General features: G+C 44.2%; 1 protein-coding gene across 4 annotated transcripts in view; it reads left to right on the forward strand.

Annotated features, from left to right (window-relative positions):
• Positions 1 to 706: 706 nt before the first annotated feature.
• The window catches only part of CTTN (cortactin), a 40,582-nt gene continuing 18,473 nt past the window's right edge, over positions 707 to 22,815 (forward strand). Inside the window, exons 1-10 of one of the 4 annotated variants that reach the window (XM_044436344.1) lie at positions 707 to 813; positions 6,781 to 6,864; positions 7,177 to 7,250; positions 11,265 to 11,394; positions 13,852 to 13,962; positions 16,914 to 16,968; positions 17,542 to 17,652; positions 19,692 to 19,802; positions 20,741 to 20,851; positions 22,692 to 22,802. In XM_044436344.1, the coding sequence (XP_044292279.1) occupies positions 6,781 to 6,864; positions 7,177 to 7,250; positions 11,265 to 11,394; positions 13,852 to 13,962; positions 16,914 to 16,968; positions 17,542 to 17,652; positions 19,692 to 19,802; positions 20,741 to 20,851; positions 22,692 to 22,802 (898 nt within the window). In that variant the 5' untranslated portion in view covers positions 707 to 813. The remainder of the gene's footprint in view (positions 814 to 6,780; positions 6,865 to 7,176; positions 7,251 to 11,264; positions 11,395 to 13,851; positions 13,963 to 16,913; positions 16,969 to 17,541; positions 17,653 to 19,691; positions 19,803 to 20,740; positions 20,852 to 22,691; positions 22,803 to 22,815) is intronic. The other 3 variants (XM_044436345.1, XM_044436346.1, XM_044436347.1) reach the window with 3 other exon arrangements.

Here is a 22,815-nt window from a genome sequence, read left to right on the forward strand (position 1 = left end):
CAGGAGCCTGGCAAGGCAGGAGGAAAGTACTCGAAGCGGGGACAGTGCTGGCGGCCCTTCCTGCCAGTTCACGCGCTGCCGCTACTCCGCGGGTGTACTAAGCCTAACCCTTTCCTTGCTCATTCATGACGCCTCTGCTCGATGAAAGAGCACCTCGTAGGTGCTAATCCTAAAACCGCTTAGCCGACTGCAAACGCCACCGAATTCAGCGGGGCATATTTTTGAGGGGATGCGTGTTGTATAGGATGGCGTTGCGAAAACGCCGCAAGGGATCGCTACAAAGCTTCTTTCCAACCCATGGCTTGGAACAAACTTCCCAGCGCGCCACCCCCCACAGACGTCTTGAATGACACCCCCCATTCCGGCCTGGGAAAAGCAAATCTAGGTTTTTCTTTGCTGAACGGCAGGTTTAGCGTAGGACGGGATGCTCCACTAGTGGGTTGGGAGACCAGCAACGGCATTGGAAGAATTCAACACCCAGAGGACGCCGCCGAGCGTCCCCTAGGGGCTCCCCCCCCCCCGCCCCCCGTCCCAGATAGGAAATAGGACGCGATCGTCAGGGATGCATGGGAAATCGCCTCTCCGGCTTGCAGCAAAGTGCCATGGCGCCCCAGCGCCAGCCACCGTTGGATGGCTTTGGCCATCTCCCACCTGATGACGCGTCGTGATGAAAAACAGGAAACGGGATCTTGGGAGAGGCGGAAATTGCAGCACCAGCAGAACTAGGAAGCCCTCAGAGGAGCAGGAGGAGGAGGCGACGCTCCATCGGGAAAGGAAGGGGCCTGGGCAGCCAGGAAGTGGGCTGGGAACAAAGTAAGTGGCAGGAAGGAGTCCGGCGAGTCGCTCGTGCGGGGCTCCCTTTGCCGGGGCGCGCGCGAGGAGGCGCTTTGGTCCCCCGGCAGGCAAGGTAGCCAGCCTGAGGCGTGCTTGCGCTCCTCGCTGCTGGTGCTTGCGGGTCTCTTCGTTCTCTGCTGCAGGCTGCCGCAGCCGAGACGGGCGGCAGTCTGGGGTGGGGGAAGCGGGGCTTCGATCCCGCGATCCGGCCGGCGCGGCGCTCGTATTGCCCGCTCGGTTCTCCGACTAGGGCGGCAGCAGCAGTGGGGCGCCGTTGCAGGCTTCGGCAGCACAAGGCGGGCGCGCACCTGGAGCGGCGCGCACCTTGAGAGCTGGAGGGGAGGAGGGGCAGCCGCCCATCGAGACAGGAAATGGGGCAGGTGGGGGTGGGCCAGCCTGCCACATGGCTTGGTTGGGGCGGACAGGCTCCCTCTGATAGCTCTTTGTTCTCCAGCGGAGAGGCAGCTGATCAAAGAGATCGCTGCGCTGTTCACCCTTCCCTTTCTTGTCTGGGACGCTCCTCATCCCAGCAGAGAGGCGCGACTTGGCTCTTCCCCGTGCACCGCGGGGGCCTTCTCGTCATTCTCTCGCAAGGATGGCGAGTAGCCCGTCTCTTTCGCGCTGTGTGCTGGCAGTGAGAGGCTGGAAAAGGCTGGCCTCCAGCCTTGGTATTGCAAGGTCCTGTGCAGACTGAAGATGCTATTTCACGCTGATGGCTGTGCATATGAAAATGGCGCGGGGGATTGATGGATCCGAAGTTGAACAGGGGTGGCGACTGTCCAAGGCCTGCAGATGTTGGGCTGCTTCTCCCAGCATTGGTCATGAGGCCCAGAACTGATGAGTGTTGCGGTTTAACAACATGGGAGTTGGTCACATTTTCCCTGCCCCTGGAATAGCAGCCTGTAGCTTTGTGTATGTTTGGTGGTATCAGTTCCTAGCAGAAGAGGATTTATTAAATCTCTGGGGAATTGGGCCGCTTTATTCTTTAGAGATCTAGAGGCACGGGGCTCTGCATCCTTAATGCTTGTGGGAGTCTCACCTGGCTTACTATCAAAATAGCGGTCAAAAGCAACCCTCCCCAAGTTGATGCATTCCAGATGTTTTGGACTACAATTCCTAATAGGCTTGACTGTTGGCCTTGCTGGCGAGGGCTGGTGGCAGTTGTGTGGAGAAAGTGGAGAGGGGGACATTTTTCTCCCTTTGTCATAGCACTAGAACTGGGGTCATCCCATGAAGTTGATTGGTGAGAGCTTTAGGACAGATAAAAGAAAGATCTTCTCACAGTATATGGGTGAACTATGGAATTGTAGTGATAGCCACCAATTTTGATTGGTTTAAAGGCATACTGGATAAATTTGTGGAGAAGAAGGCTAGCCATACCTACTAGTCGAAATGTCCATACACTGCCTCTATGTCTGCATGCACCAATTGTTCGGAAACTTGGGCAAGAGGGGGCTTTCATGGTCTCTGTGTGGGGTTCTTGTGGGCATCTCAGCCACTGTGTGAACAGAATGCTGGACAACATGGATCTTGGTCTATCCAACATGGCTGTTATGCTCTTAAGTTCAAAACATTTGGAAGGTACCAGAACAGCTTGGGCAGAGTTGTTCAAGTGCCTGTCTTTGTGGGGTGATTGAGTATTGAGGAACTGTAGCTCATCCTTTGCAGATCTTTTGCATCCAGAATGTCCCAAGTTCAGTCCCTAGCTTCTTCAGAAGGAATTAATTAATCAATCAAGGAATTAATCCTGCCTGAAATCCTAGAACTGCAGTCTGTACGTGGTGACAATACTGGGCTAGAAGAACCAAATGACCTAATTCAATATCAGGCATCATCCTGTGTTAACACAGAAGGGTGGGGAGTTCAGATTCTATGTATGTGTTTGCAAATAGTACTGTTGGTTTATGGAGGCCAACTATGGACATTTCTGTGATCTCAGATATGTTGTTCATTTTAGTGATAGAGATTCTGGACTTTGCCAAAGTTCATATCTGCAAACTGCTGCCTAGCATGTTCTGCTGCTTCCATGAGCAAGGGTTACAATTTGAGGATTATATGCGCCAGTACTGCCCCATTGCAATGTGAGAACCTCCTTTTGGAATGCAGTCAGGAAGACAGAGTACTGGTCTGTTCCATCGGAAGTAGAAACAGTTATTTGGAAATGAATCGTAATCCTGATACATTAGGTTGCCTGTGATTCAGTAAGTCACAGAATCTTACTCATGGATTACCGCTCTGAGCTGAAGCTTGATTCATTCAGATGAAAGGGCTGGACTGTCTGATGTTTAAATATGAATATAAGCCATTAAGTTGTTCAACATTAGAATAACCTTGCTTAAGGAATGTGTTTATTTCTGATCTGTTCACTGTCTTGCTTCCTCAGGGATTCAAGGCTTGGCATGGACATGTTTGAGCGAACTTTTGCATGCCCCATGTGACAATGTAAGATGTGCTAACTCAGCCCTCACCTCTTTTATAGGTTTAGCAGTACTTGCTTGTGGTACCTGGGCTGCCTTTGTAAAAGATCAGCACGAGCAGTTTGGGGCAAATATGGGCCATTCATGGCCAGACCGTGGCTGACCAATTGGAGGTGCCCTGCAGGACTGCTGAGGCTCTGTTATTTTCCATTTGAAGATCAGTGTCATGCCTGCATCTACATTTTTGCTACTTATTTTTGGTGCCAAACCACAGTTCAAAACTGGGATCAGAAGTGAGTTTGCAAAAGGCAGTTTGGGCCATCTGTGCATAATAAAAATATTGATGCTGGCATAATGTTAACAATGTTCTTTCTCTAAAATGGAAATGAATAGGAATGGGGGAGAATAGTTGTGTGAGAGTGGAGGAGAAAAAGCTAGAAGGAACACATGATCCATAGCCAGCACTGGGTTGCCCTAAGCCTTAATAGGGTTATCCCAGCCTCAGTTAACAGAGGCTCCCTGAATCCTTAAACTTTGGATCCTGAATTCTTAAACTTAAATGAAATTTTCAGGTTGTGATACATGATAAAAGCAAAAATAACACAAGCAATAATAACACATTATGAAGTGTTTTTTTAAAGCAGCAACAAAAATCCAGCCTTTAGAAGAGAGACAACATTCGAGATTAACAGAGATTATGTCTGAATGAAGGAGTACACATGTTAAAAAAAGCAGGCAGCAGTTTAAGGGGACTGGGAAAATAAAAAGGACTTTATGTGGTGCTGAAAGGACAATCAACTAGGTGCCAGGTGAACCTTTCTGGGGAGGGCAATAGGCAAGTTGTGGCCCATTGTTGAAAAGGCCCACTCATGAGTCCCTATCCACTTAATCTCAGTGTATGGTCCTTAGATGACAATCTTAGGGTATGGGCAGGAACGTATAAGAAAAGGCAATCTTTTAGATACTGTGGCTGCAACCTATAAAAGAGACTGTAAATTATCACCAGCACTTTAAACTGGGTTTGATGACAGGCTGTGAGCTAGTGAATGTGGCATAAAATGGCCATAACACCCAGTTCCAGTCAGTGCACTGGCTACCCTATTTTATACTCTTTGAGGGTTATGGATTGTTTTCAAGGGCAGCCCCACATGCATCATTTTGCAGTGTTCCAGCCAGGAACATTGCAGTAGTCCAGGTAAGTGAGCTGTCCGGTGGCTTTTCATCATTCTCTGAGGGGCATAGGATTATTCTGTCCTGTGACCTGGGAGTTGGAACATCAAGCAGAGGACCCCCCGTGCCCGCCCTCCTGGTGCTCAGCCAGTGCGGAATCATGCTGGCTACCTCCCAGATGGGGAATTGGCTCAGAAAGGGCTAAAGGGGCATGCCAGAGCTGGCCGTCTAGGTGCAATGCAAGGCGTGAAGCAGCAGGTGTTGCTACAGTGTCTCACAGCCTGCACTGGATGCACATAACCCTTTGTTCAGACGCTTACCTGGATCGGGGCAGAGGGCTCTGGACTGTGCCCTCTGTTAATTACTAATTTAACTGCAGTTAAGTGAGATCGTTGGCTGTCTTCCCAGCCCTGCTTCTCTACTTTTAAGGGACAGGTGTTTTGGAGTGCAGCTCTAACGCATTCCTTATCGTGTGTGCGGCATTATCCTTAGTGTGGTGAGAGACAGAGTGAAAGGAGCGGCGGTGGGGAGACGGTGTGTTTCTTGGCCGTGCTCAGGCATGAAGCTCACTGGGTGACTTTAGGCAAGTTGCTCACTTATAGCCTAACCTACCTCACAGGTTTGTTGTTGTGCGGCTACAATGGAACTATAGAAGTTGCCTTGGGTTCCGTGTGGGAGGAAGAAAGGTGCAGTATAAATGCAATGAAATAATGATAAGAGTAATTGGTCATGGTGACTGGGGCTGATGGGAGTTGGAGTCCAAAGGAGGGCATTGGCATATGTGATCAATGTCCAATGCAAAAGTCTTACTCTGGAGTAATTTGCATTTATTTGCTCCACCATTTTGCACATTTTCACTTTATATAATCGACTTCTGTCTATACTATAGCCTGGATAAAATCTTAAGATCTTCCAGTTCCTGCTGAATCATTAGACAAAGTTGCCAGAGTCTTGTTTCTGAGCTCTCCTCAACCCCAACCCCAAATTACTGTGTGAGTCAATGACTCATGATTACGGCATGGATAACGTTTCTCTCCAGCCTAGTTTGAAAGAAATCAGCCAGAACAGCAAGCTGCATAGGAAATGAAAAGCTGCTGTGCTAACCATGTCCAGTGGAAAACTAGAAAGGCTCTAGCTCTAATGGAAAATACAGTATCTCTTTAGTACTAAACTAAAACTAGAAAGGAAGACTAAAATATTGCATACGCTACAGCGCTTCTGATCTTTTGTTTCAGATCACTTGCGCGTTTGTGGCCTTTTGTTACATTTTAGACTGTTACACTGTAATCCTTAGCATGTTTACTTGGAAGTAAGTCCCAGTAAATTACATGAGATTTGGTTCTGGGTAGGTGTATGTAGGGTTGTAGACTAATTTTGGAAGGAGCCATAGCTCCCACAGCTGTCCTGGGTTCTATTTCTGACACCTCCAGGTGGGACTGGAGAACTCCTGCTGGTTGGCATTGACAAAACCTGACCTGATGAACATCAGAGCTTCTAGGACTGACTCAGTGAACAGTTCCTATCTTCCTGTGTCTGGCATGTTTGGAAAGAAGTCCTTGGGTGTCACAGTTGAATTTTACGGGAGGTGCAGTCTTCTTCAAGCTGTCTGCAGGGGCACCATAAGTCATGCCAGGTTTGCCCACATGGCTTCAGTTAACATTGTGATAGGTTTTATCAATACTGTTTGTCTTGGCTGGAAATGTGCGGAGAGCAGATGCAGGCTGCCTCTGTAAGACCTCTTGTACTAGCATTTAGTCTTGCTGTAGCTGTGTTGTGATCCGCTGGCAAAATGCTCTGCTTAGAAAGCATCTCTCCTGAACAGAGCAATCTTTCTGTGGCTCACAGTGTCCTTTGAATAAATGAATGGATCAAGCATATATGCAGGTTGACTCTTCACCAGAATAAACTTCTCTTTTCTTTGAAATGATTCCAGAGGCTATTTCCAGTGGATGAATAATGGCAAGAAGATTCTAAAAGGAAAATATCTTCTTCTTTTCTCCAAAATTAGTTTGAAAATTGCTTGCAACAATTTGGGATCGTATAAACCCGTGGCTACTGATGGATATTTTGAAACTGTGTTTTATTTAAATTGTTTGTATTGTATTAATGTATTTGCATTGCTTTTATACTATAAGCTACCTAAGGAAGACTGTGGTCTTGAAAGGCAGCTAAGAAATGGATGAAATAAATACAAATTAAATAAGTTCTCCCTTTATCTAATCCCAGAGAGACCGAAGTTCATGTTCTCATTTGGTTGAAGGGCAGAGGCTAGAATCTGAATAGTGTTCCTAGTCTTGTTATGTATGTCTTTTGGAACCTATTTCTTGTAATCTATCAGATACTTGTTTTGATGTTTCAGATGTGGAAAGCAACCGCAGGCCACACCATCTCTGTCAGCCAAGATGATGGTGCTGATGACTGGGAGACAGATCCTGACTTTGTGGTATACCTACAAACCATTGAAATGCTTACAAAGATGACAATACTAACACTGCATGTAATGTAAGCCTTGCTAAACCAAAGCTTAAGAGCTGTTGGGAGCAAGTCTCGTGTGTGTGTTCCTAGTAATGCATGAATTCAAGTGTGGGTGTTTTATGTCAGCCTGACGGACTTCTCTGAAATGGGTGGGATGTAAAAGTGGCCAGGAGGTATTAAGTACAAGGAAGATGGAATCATGAGAATAGCTTAAAGTCTCCTTGAGCTCTTCATTTCAGCTCCTACTGACATGTAATCTTCTTTTCCAATATACTTACAGAATGATGTAAGTGAAAAAGAACAACGATGGGGTGCAAAAACTGTTCAAGGATCCGGTCACCAAGAACACATCAAGTAAGCTATTTCTTTCTTTGTTTTAAAACTGTCACTAGGCTGATCCACAGTGAGAGTTTTGGCACATAATTCATTTGAGCAAAGAGAGGCTGTTACCCAGGGATCTTGACCAGAGTTTGAAGCTGGTCAGGAATCCATGGTTAAAAGGGAATCTAGTTAGCCTTAATTGTTGAGAGGGCTCTTAATTGTGGAGAGGGCTCTTAATTGTGGATGAGGAAAGAGGAGGGATTGTTCTGGTTTCTGCACTCCTCATCTTTGTGGTTGTGAAAGTAACATCAAATTGCAACAACCTAGTGTATCCTTGTAGCTGCCACTGTTAGTGTTCAGCTTTTTTTCTTTTTTGTATGTTTGATATTCTTTAGTGAAATGGTACATAGCTCCTGTTGTGTGCTCAGACTTCCCCTTCATGCCCTTAAGCTCCAAACACCAGACAGTCTCTTTGCAAAACAGGTATTTTTTTGAAAAGCAGATTTTTTGGCAAATATTTGCAATAACTTTGCAGCTACAAGACTAACCAACCTTCAAAGCTTTCTGTTAAGTTGGAAGATAAACATCTGCTCTTACTGACTGTTGAGCCCAAACTGGGGACTTCTCCCCAAAACCCCTTCCTTTCAGTAACTCTGGGGCTTCACCTTCAGGGTGGCTCCCACTGTTGAAGAGCCAGGCAACGAGATCGGCACAAGCCCTCAAACTCATCCACTCCTGTTACTCATGTCTCCCAACACTACATCATGGTCAGGGACTGGGCAAGGCAACGGTTCTTCCTCCTCCTCTTCCTCTCCCATCCCTTCCAAAACATTTTCACTCTCCTGGTCAGCCTGGGAACCTGTGGGCAGTGACCCTAAGGACATTTCAATGGCCTGTGCTTGCCCTGGTCTCCCAGACCCCCATCTCCTCTGACTCTTCGCTCTGGTCCCTTCTTTGGAATCCCATCCCCACGGACCCTGGGATACCTGACAAGAGGGGCAACTGCTCTTGCTCACTACAGCACCCTCCATCTGGAAAACCAAGTTACTGGTCTTCGGATCTCTTCACTAAGTAATATGCAGGATGGTCCTTCCTATTTCTTTGCTGAGCAGTCAGCTTGCGTCTAAAGCCGGACCAATTGGTTTTTGAAAACGTAAACTAAAACGAAAGAGTTTCAGTTGTTAAAGTTACTCATAGAAACTAAAAGGGTTGCACTGAAGAGTAGCTCTTTGTAGAAAACATTGCTGTATTGAAGTCTGAATGAGTTGAGGACATTAGTTACAGTTGCTTGAACTCAATTTTTGATGGAAATGTTTGAGAATGTGGCATAGCTGAGAAACCAGTTTTTCTGCTTTGCTCAGGTTAACTGATGTGGCTTGCTTCAAAACATAGTTTGGAAAATTTTGTACCAGTCACCTAATTCCTAAGGGTAAATTAAAAACATTGGCATTGTGAATGTTTTCGTTGCATAGTTTCTGATGTTGTCCTACTATTCTGTGGTACTGTTCAGTATTTGAGGAAGCCTCCAATAAGCATTGCCATACTCAGCTAAGAGCTCTATCAGCTGGAAATAGCATAGGAGGAATGAGATCTTAATCCCCTTCTGATCAATCCCTATCTGATACACCAAAGTGACATGGCCACAAAATTCAATTCCTGGATTCACCTAAGTGAAATTTTTCCGATAGGATTAGTGAAATTTAATATCACTGTATGATACAAGACACTAAGGCCCTATTTGGAATTATGTGTTGAGTTTTAGTCATCCATCTTCAAGAAGGGTGAATTAAAGGTGGAAAAGCAGCTAAGAAGATCACACAATAAAACAGTGACACTAAACCTCAGATCAAGGCAATATGAAATAGATTCTTGGAAGAATAGCATATGACTGCTTATACTTCAGTCAAGACAAGAAATACTATTATTGCCCACTGTGTTGTCTTCTCTTCTCTCCCTTTGTGGATCTTGTCATAATTGTGAATTGTTGTTGGATGATGAAAAGCTGCACCCAAGTAAAGAGCTCTTATGATATCTTAACCGGTAGTTGCCTTGACATGCTGTCATCAGAGCTTCATTAAGCAGAGCAACTTATTAAGCAAATTCGTTGTATGGTTGTGTAGCTCTTGCTATACCACAGCCTGGTTCCTTTGCAAGTGCAAGAAAATTTTCCACATCTACTCAAAGGTATAACGACAATATTTTTAATACAGTTCTTTAAGTCAGTGACAAATTCTACACAAGCTCAAAGTTAATCTGTGGAATGCGCTACTACAAAATGGCGTGATGGCCACCAACTTGGATTAGAAAAGAGGATTAGAAAAATTCATGGAGAATATGGCTATAAAGCAGATACTGACCAAGATATCTCCTGTATCAGAGGAAGCATACTTTTGTTTATCAGTGGCTGATGATCTTGAACTGTTAGTTTCAAAGAGAGTCTGGAATTCAAAGCATATTTGCTTTGGGGGGATTATACATTGTGTACAATATTAAAATTTGGATTTCCCAGTTCTGCATTGCTAATTTCCTCCCTTTCAAAGGAAGAAGAAGAAAATTGATGTGAAAGCATTCTAAAAAGAACACATAATAAAGTGGGTCAGTTTTCTGTCAGATTAAGCCATTAATTGATGTTCCCCAACAAGACTATTTTAATCCCAGCTTTATAAACCTTCTCTTCTTCACCACCCTGAGGATTTGATTCTATTTTAGATGAACCACAGTTTGTTATGCCATCTAAACCTGGAAAAATTTGGTTTGTAAGTTGCTCATGAAGTTCTGATGACAGCAAGTCAAGGCAGCTACCAGTTAAGAGATCATAAGTGATGTTTAATTGGGTGCAGCTTTTCATCATCCTGGACAAAGTGTAATTAATTGTGGCTATGATTAGTGAAAAAAACCAGCTTCGAACTCTTGATTTATGAATTTGGTTTGTTTAGGTTTCGGATAGGAAGCTTTAGATTAACTATGGTTCAGCATACTATCTCCTCACAGCAACAACAAAGGGGCTGGAGTGGACCCCTAGAACTAATCCCTTCCTATTAAATCGTGACTTAGCATTCCTGAACATAGCCAGTGTTTTAATATGGGAAGTATTTTGGTAATTCTTTCTTCTTTCTGCAAATTAGTTGAAATGGTAAAGAAAAAAAATGGCCAGTGATATGGGACAGAAACTTTTCTAAAACCTTTTTTTGCTTGAAATGTTTCTGTTGCTTATTTATTTTTGCAAAACATTTTGCATTCTATAAGTTCATTAGTAACAATTAATGGATAGTGCAATACAATATTAGGCAATGCTGGCAGTTTTGAAGATGTAATTAATATTTTCAGGTGATAATCCTTAGCAAGTATGTGAGACAATACATACATTTCACCTAAATACATATATGCCTCAGTGTGGCATGTAAGTAGCATGTAGTGACAAGGAGATGGAAGGTGCCCCAGCAACCTCTGGGAAAATAGGGGAATGGTTTTCAGTATTTGATGCACAGGTCTTTGGAATGCCAAAATGTCTTAGAATGCCAATCAAGTACTTAGGTTTTTCTTAAATATAAGCAATGGGAGGGAGCACTCCTGTGGCCCCTAGACGAGTCTGAGATCCTACTCTCCTTCCCTGCCCTCTCACAACTGGTGTAGAAAGAGCTATGGTAGCTGGCCTCCAAGGTCAGAAAAGCAGCCTCAGAGAGGGAAAAAGGGGGCATTTGGGTGCATGGGGAGCGGAGGAGAATGGGGAGGCCAGGATATGAGATATTCCGAGATCCTTCCAGCCTCCAGCCAGGACTCTTTCTGCCCCTCTGAAGCACCTCTACAAGATCAGCAGAAAAACCCATCTGACAAACAGTGCAGGGTGGGAGGATGGGGAGGTGAAGAGGGCATCCTTGTTCCTCTTCATCGCTGCATTCAAGGGATTGAATCATCCCGGGTGAGCTGATAGATTGGAAGCCTGAGGGAAGTACATTGTCTTTCAATGTCTTCAATTGTTACAAGTATTCTAATATGCATTGTAACATGGTGTGCATACTGATCGTTTTATTGGTTTATCTTCAAAAGCATTCACCAGCTGCGAGAAAATGTATTCCAAGAACACAAATCTCTCAAGGAAAAGGAACTTCAAACGGGACCAAAAGCTTCGCATGGCTATGGTGGGAAGTTTGGTTTGGAACAGGACCGCATGGACAAGGTAAGAACCTGCACGTTTGGAATGCTCTGTTCTCAAGCCACGATGGTCACATTTTCTTCAATCCTGCCACATATTCACCTCTCCTACCTCTGATGCTTATGTGCTTTCTCTCAAAATAGATCCTCAGTTGGTAGAAAAATTAATCCAACTCATCCAGCTCTTAATATTGTAACCAGATTATACGATGGTGATTGTAATTTGGGTCATGCACTGTTCATCCCTTTTTTCATATTTCTGGGACACTTTCTAAAATTGAGACTGTGCCTACACTGCACCCATTCAGATCCTAAATTCCATTCCCATCACGGAGCAAGACTTTGCCCGTTTCCCTCCAAGACTCCCTATCTTCACCGAGAACCAGTTGTTGCGGGTTAGAGGACCAGTGAGAATTATTTTTGATGATGGTGAAATTGCAGTATTTACATCCTGCCCTGTGGCAAAGCCTGTAAAGCACTTACTTTCACCGACGTGGGTTGCTGTGGTTTGAACTGGAATGTGTACACTACTATAAATAGATCTGGCTTTATATTGTGGCAGGCAGCAAATGGCCACTGATGATTAACAATTCATGAAAGAGAACTTATTAGTAAACATATGACTTGCTAATGCCATCATTGAGGCCTTATTCTTACCTCAATGCAAGGTGGGTGAAGATAAAATTTCCCAGATATTGATTGTGAATGCAGGATTTGAGGAACTAGCTTTTGAGCAGAACTGAACCCTTCTTAGGGTTGTGATTTTTTCCTAGCATGTAACTTTACCCTTAAAAAAAAACATACACGAAACTGATCTGCTGACTAACTTTATAGAAGCCAGGTGCAATATAATGTTGCTGTGCCACAATTAAATAAATGTTGCTTCCGTTCATTGCAGCTTAGAGTGGGAGCCTATGCTGTTCCTTCCCTCCTACTTGACAGAACAAGGAAATAAAAATAATGGTAAATCGTGACAAGAAAAGCTGCTATTCAGAAAGGACTAATGTGTGCTTAGCTTCTCTCTATTTCTCCTTTCTTGCCGGACAAAAATATGCAGTCCAAATGCAGAAGGTGCTTAAAAGACTTAGGAAGAGAAAGAGAATCTGGCAGTGTTCAGTAGAATAGCAACAGAGCATAATGCTGCATGTTGAGGCCATGATAATCTGAATGCACATGCAGTTTAGAAGGTGCTTCTCGCCAAAACAATATGCTAACCATTTGAATAGCTAATGGGTTATAGTTTGGAATAGATTTTTGTGATGGTTAAGATAAGGGTCCCCTACATAGCTCCCATTGACGCTGTGGTACCCGTGGGGACATCCAACGATGACCCAAAGTTTACTCCCTGCCCCTTTAAAAAAGGTTTTGTTTTATGAAAACTTGGGGAAATTTTAGGGCATGCTCCTTTCTCTCCCTTCCTAGCCTTTTGCTTTCTTTCCCCTCAACCCCTTTGCCTTTCTATTTCCTCCTCCCTCCCAGCCTCGGGCCTCACAATTGCTCTCCCCAGCACCACCTCTAGAGCTCATATTTAACTAGTCCGCCACCACCCCTGCCGGCATCCATTAGGTGACTAGCCAAAAAGGCTGGAACTTTGAATTCAAGGCTGGATTGAACCCTTTGCTCTGCCCTACTTGCATCTCTAGCCAATGGATCTCTGCTTCTTTTTTGCAACTGACTCAGCAGGATGGCCCAGCAAAGTGCTCACCCCTGCAAGCCGGAGAACAGATTCTTTAAATGAACGGACACGCCTTTCTTGGTGCCTTGCTCCTGGTTGTTCCAGCTGACTGTAAATGCACATTACATTTGGGAGCATATATGTTGAAAAGGAAAAAACAAGACTTGTTCAGCTTGTGGGCAGGTTCCACTCCCAGAAAGAAAGATAACTGCTTCCCATCGAATGTGGAAGGTCTGAAATCTCTCAGGCATTCCTGTCATTATGAGAAGTTGAAGGGGATGGGGGTGGAATGTCAGTGGCGATCTTCCCTCTGTGTTCAGTGCTGCAACACTGGCAGGGGATTAGTGTCTTAATATATTCATCCTTGATGGCTAATGTAAGAAGACAGGGAAAAATCCATGCATTGTGCCCTGGGCTTTTCCCAAGGAGGCACCTCACTTCCTGTGCAGTGGCTCATGTCACAGTGGGCAGTGACTCTTGCATTGCTGTATATGTGAGAATGAATACAGTGGGTTCCTTCTTTAGGTGAGCCATGCCTTCTTACACTTTTTTTTTAAAGGTATTGTATTGAACATAATCCTTGCTTCAAAAATGTGTTTTCACTAACTTTCACATTCCAAAAATGTGTTTTCACTGTAGTGTTTTCACTGCAGTCCACATTGCATGTTTTCCGTTGGGCCCAGTCAACAAGAGGAGTGAGGAAGGGGGTTGCTGTGTGCAGATTTAATCAAAACCCCATCTTCAGACATTCAAGTCCAGCCTGTATATGTGTAACATAATATGCCCTGCGTCCTTCTTTTCTTTCAGTCAGCAGTTGGCCACGAATATCAGTCTAAGCTTTCTCAGCACTGTTCCCAGGTGGACTCGGTGAAAGGTTTTGGTGGGAAGTTTGGTGTGCAAATGGATCGGGTGGACCAGGTAAACCATCTCTTGCATTTCTAGCATTTTCTGTACCGGCCGCCTCCTACATTTGCCTGTGGTTGGTTGGTTGGTTGGTTGGTTATTTATTTATTTATTTATTTATTTTCTTTGCTATGCAATAGCTGAACCTCTCCAAGCAGTAAACAGTAATAAATACAATAAATCCAGTAAAATACAATATAGCATGAAACAACAATGCAATGTTATAAAATTACATTATCCATTTTAAAACCAAATTTTTACAGCTAAAGAGCTAAACCTTTCCGTACTGCTAGGGCTACTGAAAAACCAGCTAGCAGTATTCCCCCCGCCGCGCCCATGTGCTTTGCACAGTTGGTAAATGTTTCAGCAAAGAGAGTGGCCTTAACCCGGCACTGAGAAGTTATTAAAGATGATGCCAGGTGGCCCTTGGTGGGGCAATCATTCCATAACGATTTCCAAGAAAGACCTCAGATGTTGACTGTCGTGTCCACTTGGAAGAGGCATCCCATTGGTTTTTGTGATCCCAAGCCATGCAGGACCTCACAGGTTAAAAAGCAGTCCTTGAAAATGGGCTTGAAAGCATATAGGCACCAGTGCAAGCAGACCAGAAAGAAGGCTATATTTTTGGACTGTCTGATCCAAGTTATTGGTCAGGCTGCTACATTTTGCATAAGCTGCAGCTTCTAAACTGTATTCAAGGGCAACCCCATGCGGGAGGTACTGCAGTAATCTAAACTAGGTTACCATAGTGTAGATTATTGAAGGCAAATGATCTCTCTGTCCAAATAGAAATATAGCTAGGCCACCCTCCAAGAAGGTACTTCATGCCACTGAGACCACTTGAACCTCAAGTGGTAGAGACACCAAAGAGCACTCCCAAACTATGAACCTACTTCAAAGGGGTTGCAATTCCATCTAGAATGGTTCCCGCAGGCTCCATCCCTCTGGTCAAAAGAACCACCAACCAACCGCATCTCAATCCTCTAGACTGCGTGCTAGTTTGTTATTCAGTCTGTTATCACAGCCAGGCACCAGTGGCACATCCATAGCCTCACTTCTTGAAGATGCCATGGAGAAATAGCTGATCCTCCAAATGCTATTCTAGTGTAATCCCTCCAATATGGAAATAGCTTTCCCAGTTGTTCTGTTTTAGAAATATTGAACTAATGCTCTAATTCTGCTCCAGGTCCATATATTTTAAATGAAACAAAGCTAAGGGAGAGCATGCTTGATTTCAGAGACAAGTTTTTTAAAACCCACCCATCAAGATTCCAGATTGCCTACTTAGACCCCCTTTGACTCCCCATTTCCCTGCCTTAGCCCTTGGTCAACATTTCTTCTTTCCCTCCCCCATTTTGGTCTTTACCTCCACGACAAACTCTCCTGACTTTCTGCTTCCTCCCTTGAATGAGACCTTGCATCTAAATCTATGTCAAGGGAAACATGTCCCTTAATTTCTGTGTTTGGGCAACAGATCTATCTTTCCTTGTCACAGGGAAATGTTTGAAAAAGGTGTTATTTCATAATTTCTCCAAGCACCTTTTGGAGAATCCAAGGAAGGAAGTTCAAGCTGGAACACATGTGTGTGCAGTCCAGGCCTTTCAGACAGCAATGAATAGTGAAGAGGTAGCTTTAAAGTTGTACTGGGAGGAGGTGGCAGTCTTCTCCCTTACCCTGTTTCACCTGAGGAAGGAGGCTAAAAACTGGAACAAGCTCCTCTTCAACAAGCAACTAAAGGTGGTGGCGGCAGCCAGTTCCTGTAGCAACAGCACTGATGTGGGCTGCCTCAGGGTAGTAACAAAGCCAGTTGCAGCTGTACCTGAGTGAGGAGAGATCCTCACCTGACTGTAGCATACAGTTACAGTGTGAGGTGGACTAGCCTTGCAACAAAGCACTCGCTAAAACTTGGGCTGTGTTTTCAGTGTTGTTACCACACCAAGATTCCAGTGGGGTGAGGAGAAGAACATGGTTTGAGAAGCATGGGAAGCTGCCTGGTACGGAGTCCATCTAGCCCAGTATTTTCAACACTGATTGGCAGTGATTCTGTGGGATTTCATGCAGGAGTTTTTTTTTTGCAACCCTACCTACAAAAGCTGGGGCCTTCTGCATGCAAAGTGTGTGTTTTGCCCCTGGCTTGAGCTTTTTCGACAGCAAATGACTTGATAAATATCCTCTTGTGCTCTCTCACTGTTGCTGCATGAACAGCAAGGATCAAAGAGGAGAGGAGCAGATTGGGAGAGCAACACAGAAGCCCCAGGGAAATAAGTAGAAGTGCGTTAAATGGAATAGAGATGGAAAAAGAACAGTAAACAGCATCTTGCTATGGAAGAGCAGAAAATTTGATTGTATGGTATTGGGGCTCCAAAGGGATTGAAAATATGTAGCTGAGTGCATCCCATGAGGTGCATGATGTACTTCATTGAAATCAGTGGCAGAGCTCCCATCGCTTGTTGGAGTTGGACTGCACCACAAACTTTCTGGTTGCCTAGTGCTGGTGTACTGAGTAGAGCACATCACAAGGAAAGTCAGAATCCCAACAAGATGCTCTTGTGTTGGTGCCCAGGATGCTTTTTCAAAACATTAAATGCCCCTTTGGTTTATATGCTTTGCCTACCCCTGGTTTATGTACTTTGACTGAAGAATATGTAGAACCTGATACATAGGATTGATTTGGGATAGTCCTGGCAGGCTGCAGTCTAAGCCAAGAAGTTGATACTAGATATGCGAACTTTTGTGAAACTTGGAAAGGACTTGGATTGGAAGTGATTAGGTGAGATTTGTAATGTATTTTATATTTAAACAGGATTAGTGAGACTTTATCTAATACCTTTAATGTAGAAGTTGATGCACCTGTATTAAGATAACCAACTGTAACATTCATTTTCAAGACCAGTTGGGCTGCTCTTCATGTAGAATACTCTTGTAATTTTGTGCTGCTCATTCAAGCCATTTTTTAATTTCTACAGTCTGCTGTGGGATTTGAATACCAGGGAAAGACAGAGAAACATGCTTCTCAAAAAGGTAAAGCTTTCTGACAGATGTGTGTAGAATCCTCTCGCATACAGCTCTCCAAATGCTCAACTTTACCTGGAGGATTCTGTTTTGTTCTGTTCACATGAAGTTTTATGGAAGAGAGCTGCCGTGTCTGCCCAGTATACTTGTCAGTGAATGATGTGGACTGCTTCATCCCATCTTGCTATGAGTGAGCTTTCCCTGTATCCTGTCGCAAAACTAGTTTGTGGCACAATATGGCTGCCACTGTGTCATAAATTTAAGTTCCAGAATGCTCCTGCAGCTGTGGCTATTGCTCAACGTCAATTTGTTTATTTATTTATTTTACTTAGCATAGTTCAACCTCTCTTTCATACTTACAATCAATATAGCTGAAATAAAAGCAAAAGATGGGGATTGTACTCTGGAAAACCATGGGAATGGTGATGAGGAATTGAAGCCAAATACAGTGCTCTCATGAGATCATTCCTCTGGTGTACACAATACTGAATGGAGTGCCACAGAGGTGTGTCTTCTTTAGAATTCTTCTGGTACAGTCACAATTTCTAAGCAATTTCCATTTGCTTGGTTTTCTGTTTGCAGACTATTCCAGCGGCTTTGGGGGGAAATATGGCGTACAGGCTGACAGGGTAGACAAGAGTGCAGTGGGATTTGATTACCAAGGAAAAACGGAGAAGCATGAATCACAGAAAGGTTCGTTACACTGCATTGTCTTCAGTGCTTTTGTTGCTGCTGCTGTTGTTACTGTTGTTGTTCTAGTAAGTTGCGATATGCTAAGCAAATACGGAAATGTTCCTTCTCTTCACAAAATTGGGCCACAATTCTCTTTTGTTTTATTCTGTCCACTTATTTTTGAGGAAAATGAATTATTGTGTATCAGCTAGCTTCTTCAATCTAAATGTAACTGCCATTAAAGATGTGAGAAGATTATCAAATAGATTTATAGAAAATCCGAATAGATGTAGGCTCTGAATTCTGGTGGACAAACAAGAAAATGTTTGTCTGAAAGCAGAATAACAAAGCTCAGTAAATTCTGTCTTCTCCCTGCAGGTTCACCAGAGAGGTTCACCTCTCTGGTGAACAATTCTACTCCCACCAAAAGCCCTGAGTTTCGGAAACTACCTTTTCTTCCTGGTTCTATGAACTAGATGAGAGATATGCAAGAAAGATAACTTCCTGCAAGTTAGGCTTTTAAAAAACTCTCTCTCTCTCTCTCTCTCTCTCTCTCTCTCTCTCTCTCTCTCTCTCTCTCTCTCTCTCTCTCACACACACACACACACACACACACACACACACACACACACACACTGTTAGCACACCACTGCTGCTTCCCTCAAATGTTTATTGGGAGTGGAGAGCAGCTCTCCTCCTTGGAAGGGTTGACAGTATGCACATTGCTGCGTGGGTCTGCAAAACACAGCAAGCCATGGTGGCTTCTTGTGCAGAATGGTCTATTGTGCCATCCGAACCCTGCTGTGGTGTTTCAGCATGGCATGTTTGGTTTTTAGAAAGCCTGATAAGAAACAATGGTCTGCCCTATGGTTTTCCTGTTTCACCATGGTTTCTCTGGTCCTGGTATGCAGTTACTGCTGGAAAGAGAGGCTGAAGGAGCAGCACCAGCCATCCAGCGTGAGATTGAATTTCAAGCATGGTGACTGATGGGACACATGCAACAGTGGAAGGGCTAAGCAAGCAGAGTGAAAACCATGCTAGTGTAGAAAACACTTGATCGTCTGTGAGGCACATCCAGGCAAGAAACCACGCACTGCAGAAAGCACAACAGGATTGCTTGTTGTGACATGTGAACCCAGCCTCTCTTCCTCTCCCCCTTGTTTAAGCATTAGGTAGCAGGCTATTTCAGCCCAGATAACCAAACCCTTTCCTGGTTGTCTTCAATCACTGCTAAGAGTTCTTTGGCAGCAGAGTTCACCAGAATTAAGGCTAGCTGAAGTTTCTGCTTAACCTGGACCTGCCACTAGCCTGGAGCCAGCCAAGACAATGCACTGCGAGCCAAACTACAAGTTATATGAATCATATAGCAGAGGCTTGTCTAGCACCTTGCACTCATGGAAGAATTTGAATTGGTTCTCTAGGAGAGGGGTGTTAGGCAGCTCCCCCACCCAAGCATTTTACTGAACTTCCACCACTAGGAGGAGGAAGGTTAGAACAGGAAAATGTCCCCAGTGGAGTTAGTGGAGGCCATTTCCATGTATTTCAGCTCTTCAGAGAGGGAATTTAGAGGGAAATAATGGGTGGCTGGGCGGGCAAGAGGTTTAACCAGTGGATGTAATCCGTGGTTACACAAGGGTAAAACAATGCTTGGCTCCCTACTGCATGATTAGTTGTAATGTGTACTTTGGCCCTGAGCTGTGTTTAAAGGCAACGGTGGGGATTTACACTCCAGCCGGGGGAGAGGATGAACGGAGAGATCTTGCACCCTGCTTCAGCTGCTTCATGGTGACTCAGAGGGTTTTTCACATGAAAACTCACAGCTCAATATGCAACTGCCTCTGTTGGAAAACACAATTTGATGTGCTGTCAGGTGACAAAGATGTTCTGAGGTAGGTTGACCTGTGATGGTTCTTTGATACTTGCAAGACAGCCCTTGAGATTTTGGGTAGAACTTGAGACACTATGGTGCCAACTGACCCTCAGTGCAAGAGCTATGCATAGAAGCCATCTAGTCCCTTATTTTGTATAATGTCTAATAATTTTTTTTCTCTCATCTCCAGATTATTCTAAAGGTTTTGGTGGTAAATATGGCGTGGACAAGGAGAAAGTGGACAAAAGTGCTGTTGGCTTTGAATATCAAGGCAAAACTGAAAAGCATGAATCACAGAAAGGTCTTCATTTTAATTTTATTCCATGGAATTATGTGTGAGCGATCTTTGCATCTGACCTATTAGTATAATCAAATATTGCAGCATAAGCTCTCGCATTCAGTTTTCAGAAGTACAAACTAGTTTTGAAAACTCCCCTTATCTTTCTTTTTCCTCCTCCTCCTCCTCTTTCCCCCTAATATTTTTAATTGATTTGCTTTTCTTGTACCAAGATATGAGAAAGCTTTGAGGAAAAGAGAAACAAACACAGAGGAGCAGGGAAAAAATTACTTTTTCTCATTTTTTTCCTAGAGTTCTTTTGGGAAAAAGGTTGGGGGAAGTTTCCCCCCACCCCCCCAAACCAGGCTTCACATCTCCCTTTCACTTTTCCATTGAAGTATTCAGGCTGGCTGATAAAATCTGCAGCAGATCACTTAAGTAGTTGAACTACTGAATCTTACATACCATATTAAATAGCATTGCAATCTGCAGGATTTTTGTTTATTAAAATATTTGCAAGCTACTTTTTAAATCTTGGCTGGCCAGGATTGCAAAATAAAGAACAATCTTAAGCATGCTTTACTGAGTTTTAATGCTTTTGGATGGAATCACCATTGTGTGAACTCAGTCACTTCCATGATGGGACTACTTCTTCCCTTTTCCTTCTTGTAAGGAGCCTGAGCTGGCCTGTTCCTCCTCCCCACTGTTATCATCACAACAACCTTGTGAAGAAGGATAGACTGAGAGTTAGGGACTGGCCCAAAGTAGTCCTGGCAGCTACATGGCCAAGTGGGGACAGAAAACACAAACCTGCCAAGTCCCTGTCCAACATTCTATCTACACCCCACTGGCTCTCTTTTAGTAAACAGATTTAGTAAACAAATTCATTTTGAAGTATCTGCTTAACTCTAAGACCTCTGAAGTGACTCTCCCTAACACCTTGCGAATGTTTCTGTGCACAGACTATACAAAAGGCTTTGGCGGAAAGTTTGGGATACAGACGGACAGACAAGACAAATGTGCACTTGGCTGGGATCACCAGGAGAAAGTGCAACTACATGAATCTCAAAAAGGTACATTAATTTGTTTAGCCTCTACCTAATACTGCTGGCTGTACCTATAGAGCGACAAAGCTTGTCGCGGTGTGCAAAGCTTGACCCGATTTCATCAAAGTTTCTAAGGTGGGTGAAGATCACATGATCTCCAGTCTGTCTTTTGCATGGGTTATCCGAAATCATAATATGTGCTTACTTGAAAAAGCAAGGGAAGGAAAACTGAACATAGAGGATGATGTGATTTGCTTCATCCAGAATTTCTCGTGAGCTACTGAATGCAACAAAAGTTATAGATAGGTAGTAAATACTACACTTTTTACCAGGTCTTGCATGGATGTTAGCCATATCCTGCCATTTTTACAAGACTATTTGGTGTTGAATTTTATTGTGTCACTTTTTATTATTGCAGAAAACAATTTGTAAATACTATGAATGGATGGATGAATGTTAGGAAACGAAATATAATATAAACGAAAATATAAACGAAACTAATATTGCTGACTATTTCTTGGCACAAAGTTCCTCCTGGTTTTGGGTAACACCTTTCTGCCAGGCTCGGGGTGCTTTATTACATTTGACAGTATTCTGGGGATCCCTCCAGGCACTTGGCAGAGGTTTTTCAGGAGCTGCAGCTGGGTAGGGGAAATTGGTGGATCCACCCTGAAAAAAACAAAATGTGCTCTACTCATGCATAGGAAACTGTGGATTAAAACCAAGATCTCCTAATTCCATACAATAATTTTTCAAACTCTTTAGCATGCACATTGTTCCAATAGGAGAACAGGGGAGCTGACCAGACAGCCCCCTCCTCCAGCCCCCTTTGGCACAGAGGCGTGGCTGTGAAATTTACTCAGCAGCACCACTCAGGGGTGGTGCTGCGCTACCAAACGGATCGTGGCTCCTGCCTCCTGACCAAGAGCTTTACTGTCAGGCTTGATACGTGAAGAGGTAGGGATGCCCAATCCGCTTGGCAGTGCCACTCGCAGATGGGGCAGCACTACCAAGTGGATCCAGTTCCCCCACTGCTTGGGTAGGACACAGGCCTGCCCAACACACTGGGTGGGGTGGCCCCATCCTCCAGCAATGAATCCCAGGAGATCAAGCACCCCAATCCCCTGCTCCTGCCTCTTGCTCTAGGGGTCCATTCCAGGACAGGTGGAGGCAGGGATGCCTGATTGGCTTACAGAACCTTCCAGGGTTGGGTTGCCATGTTATCCAAACTAGGTCATTGTTCGAAGGAAGGTTCAAACTTAAGATGTTTTGGGATGTCTGCTACCCATGCTTGACTGACTAAATGTGAGTACATATATCCTGTTTGATAGGCATGCTTCAACTCTTCGCATGTTATGTAGGACCCTGTTGAAAACATTTTTCCCATGTTTGGCCCAGTCCACATGCACATGGAACTGGGGCACTTCAGATTGCTGTAGAATGGATGGGGAGAAATTGAATGTCAGAATGCTTTCCCATGTCAGAAGCTTTCTCTGCCTGGGGTATATTGGAGAAGGTTCCAGAACAGTCTCCTCCCAGATGTTTTGAATGTATATATGCAGGGAATCTTTTGGTGAGGAGAAAACATTCAAACTTCAGCTCCATCATGACATGATGCAGTCTAGAAAGGGCTGCACTGTATGATATTCCTCAAAAAGTAGTTCGGTTCTTCATCAAAGTGACCTCTTGTTGGACGAACTGCTTGTGAATTCTTTCCTCCCTTCCTAGTACTCTTTAGAGCTGGTGTTAAAGAATTCATGTTCAGGATTACGTATGTTGTATCTAAATATGTTCCTCTTTTCTCCCCTGCCCCTTTCCTTCTCTACCCTTGGTTCTCTTTCCTTATCACGTACCCTGGATTTCTCAGACTATAAGAGTGGTTTCGGAGGGAAATTCGGTGTTCAAACTGAGAGACAGGACCCATCAGCTGTGGGGTTTGACTACAAGGAGAAACTAGCGAAGCATGAGTCGCAGCAAGGCATAGTCTCTCG

Source organism: Varanus komodoensis, unplaced genomic scaffold (genome assembly GCF_004798865.1).
Source record: "Varanus komodoensis strain SLA01 unplaced genomic scaffold, ASM479886v1 scaffold3, whole genome shotgun sequence".
NCBI lineage: Eukaryota > Metazoa > Chordata > Lepidosauria > Squamata > Varanidae > Varanus > Varanus komodoensis.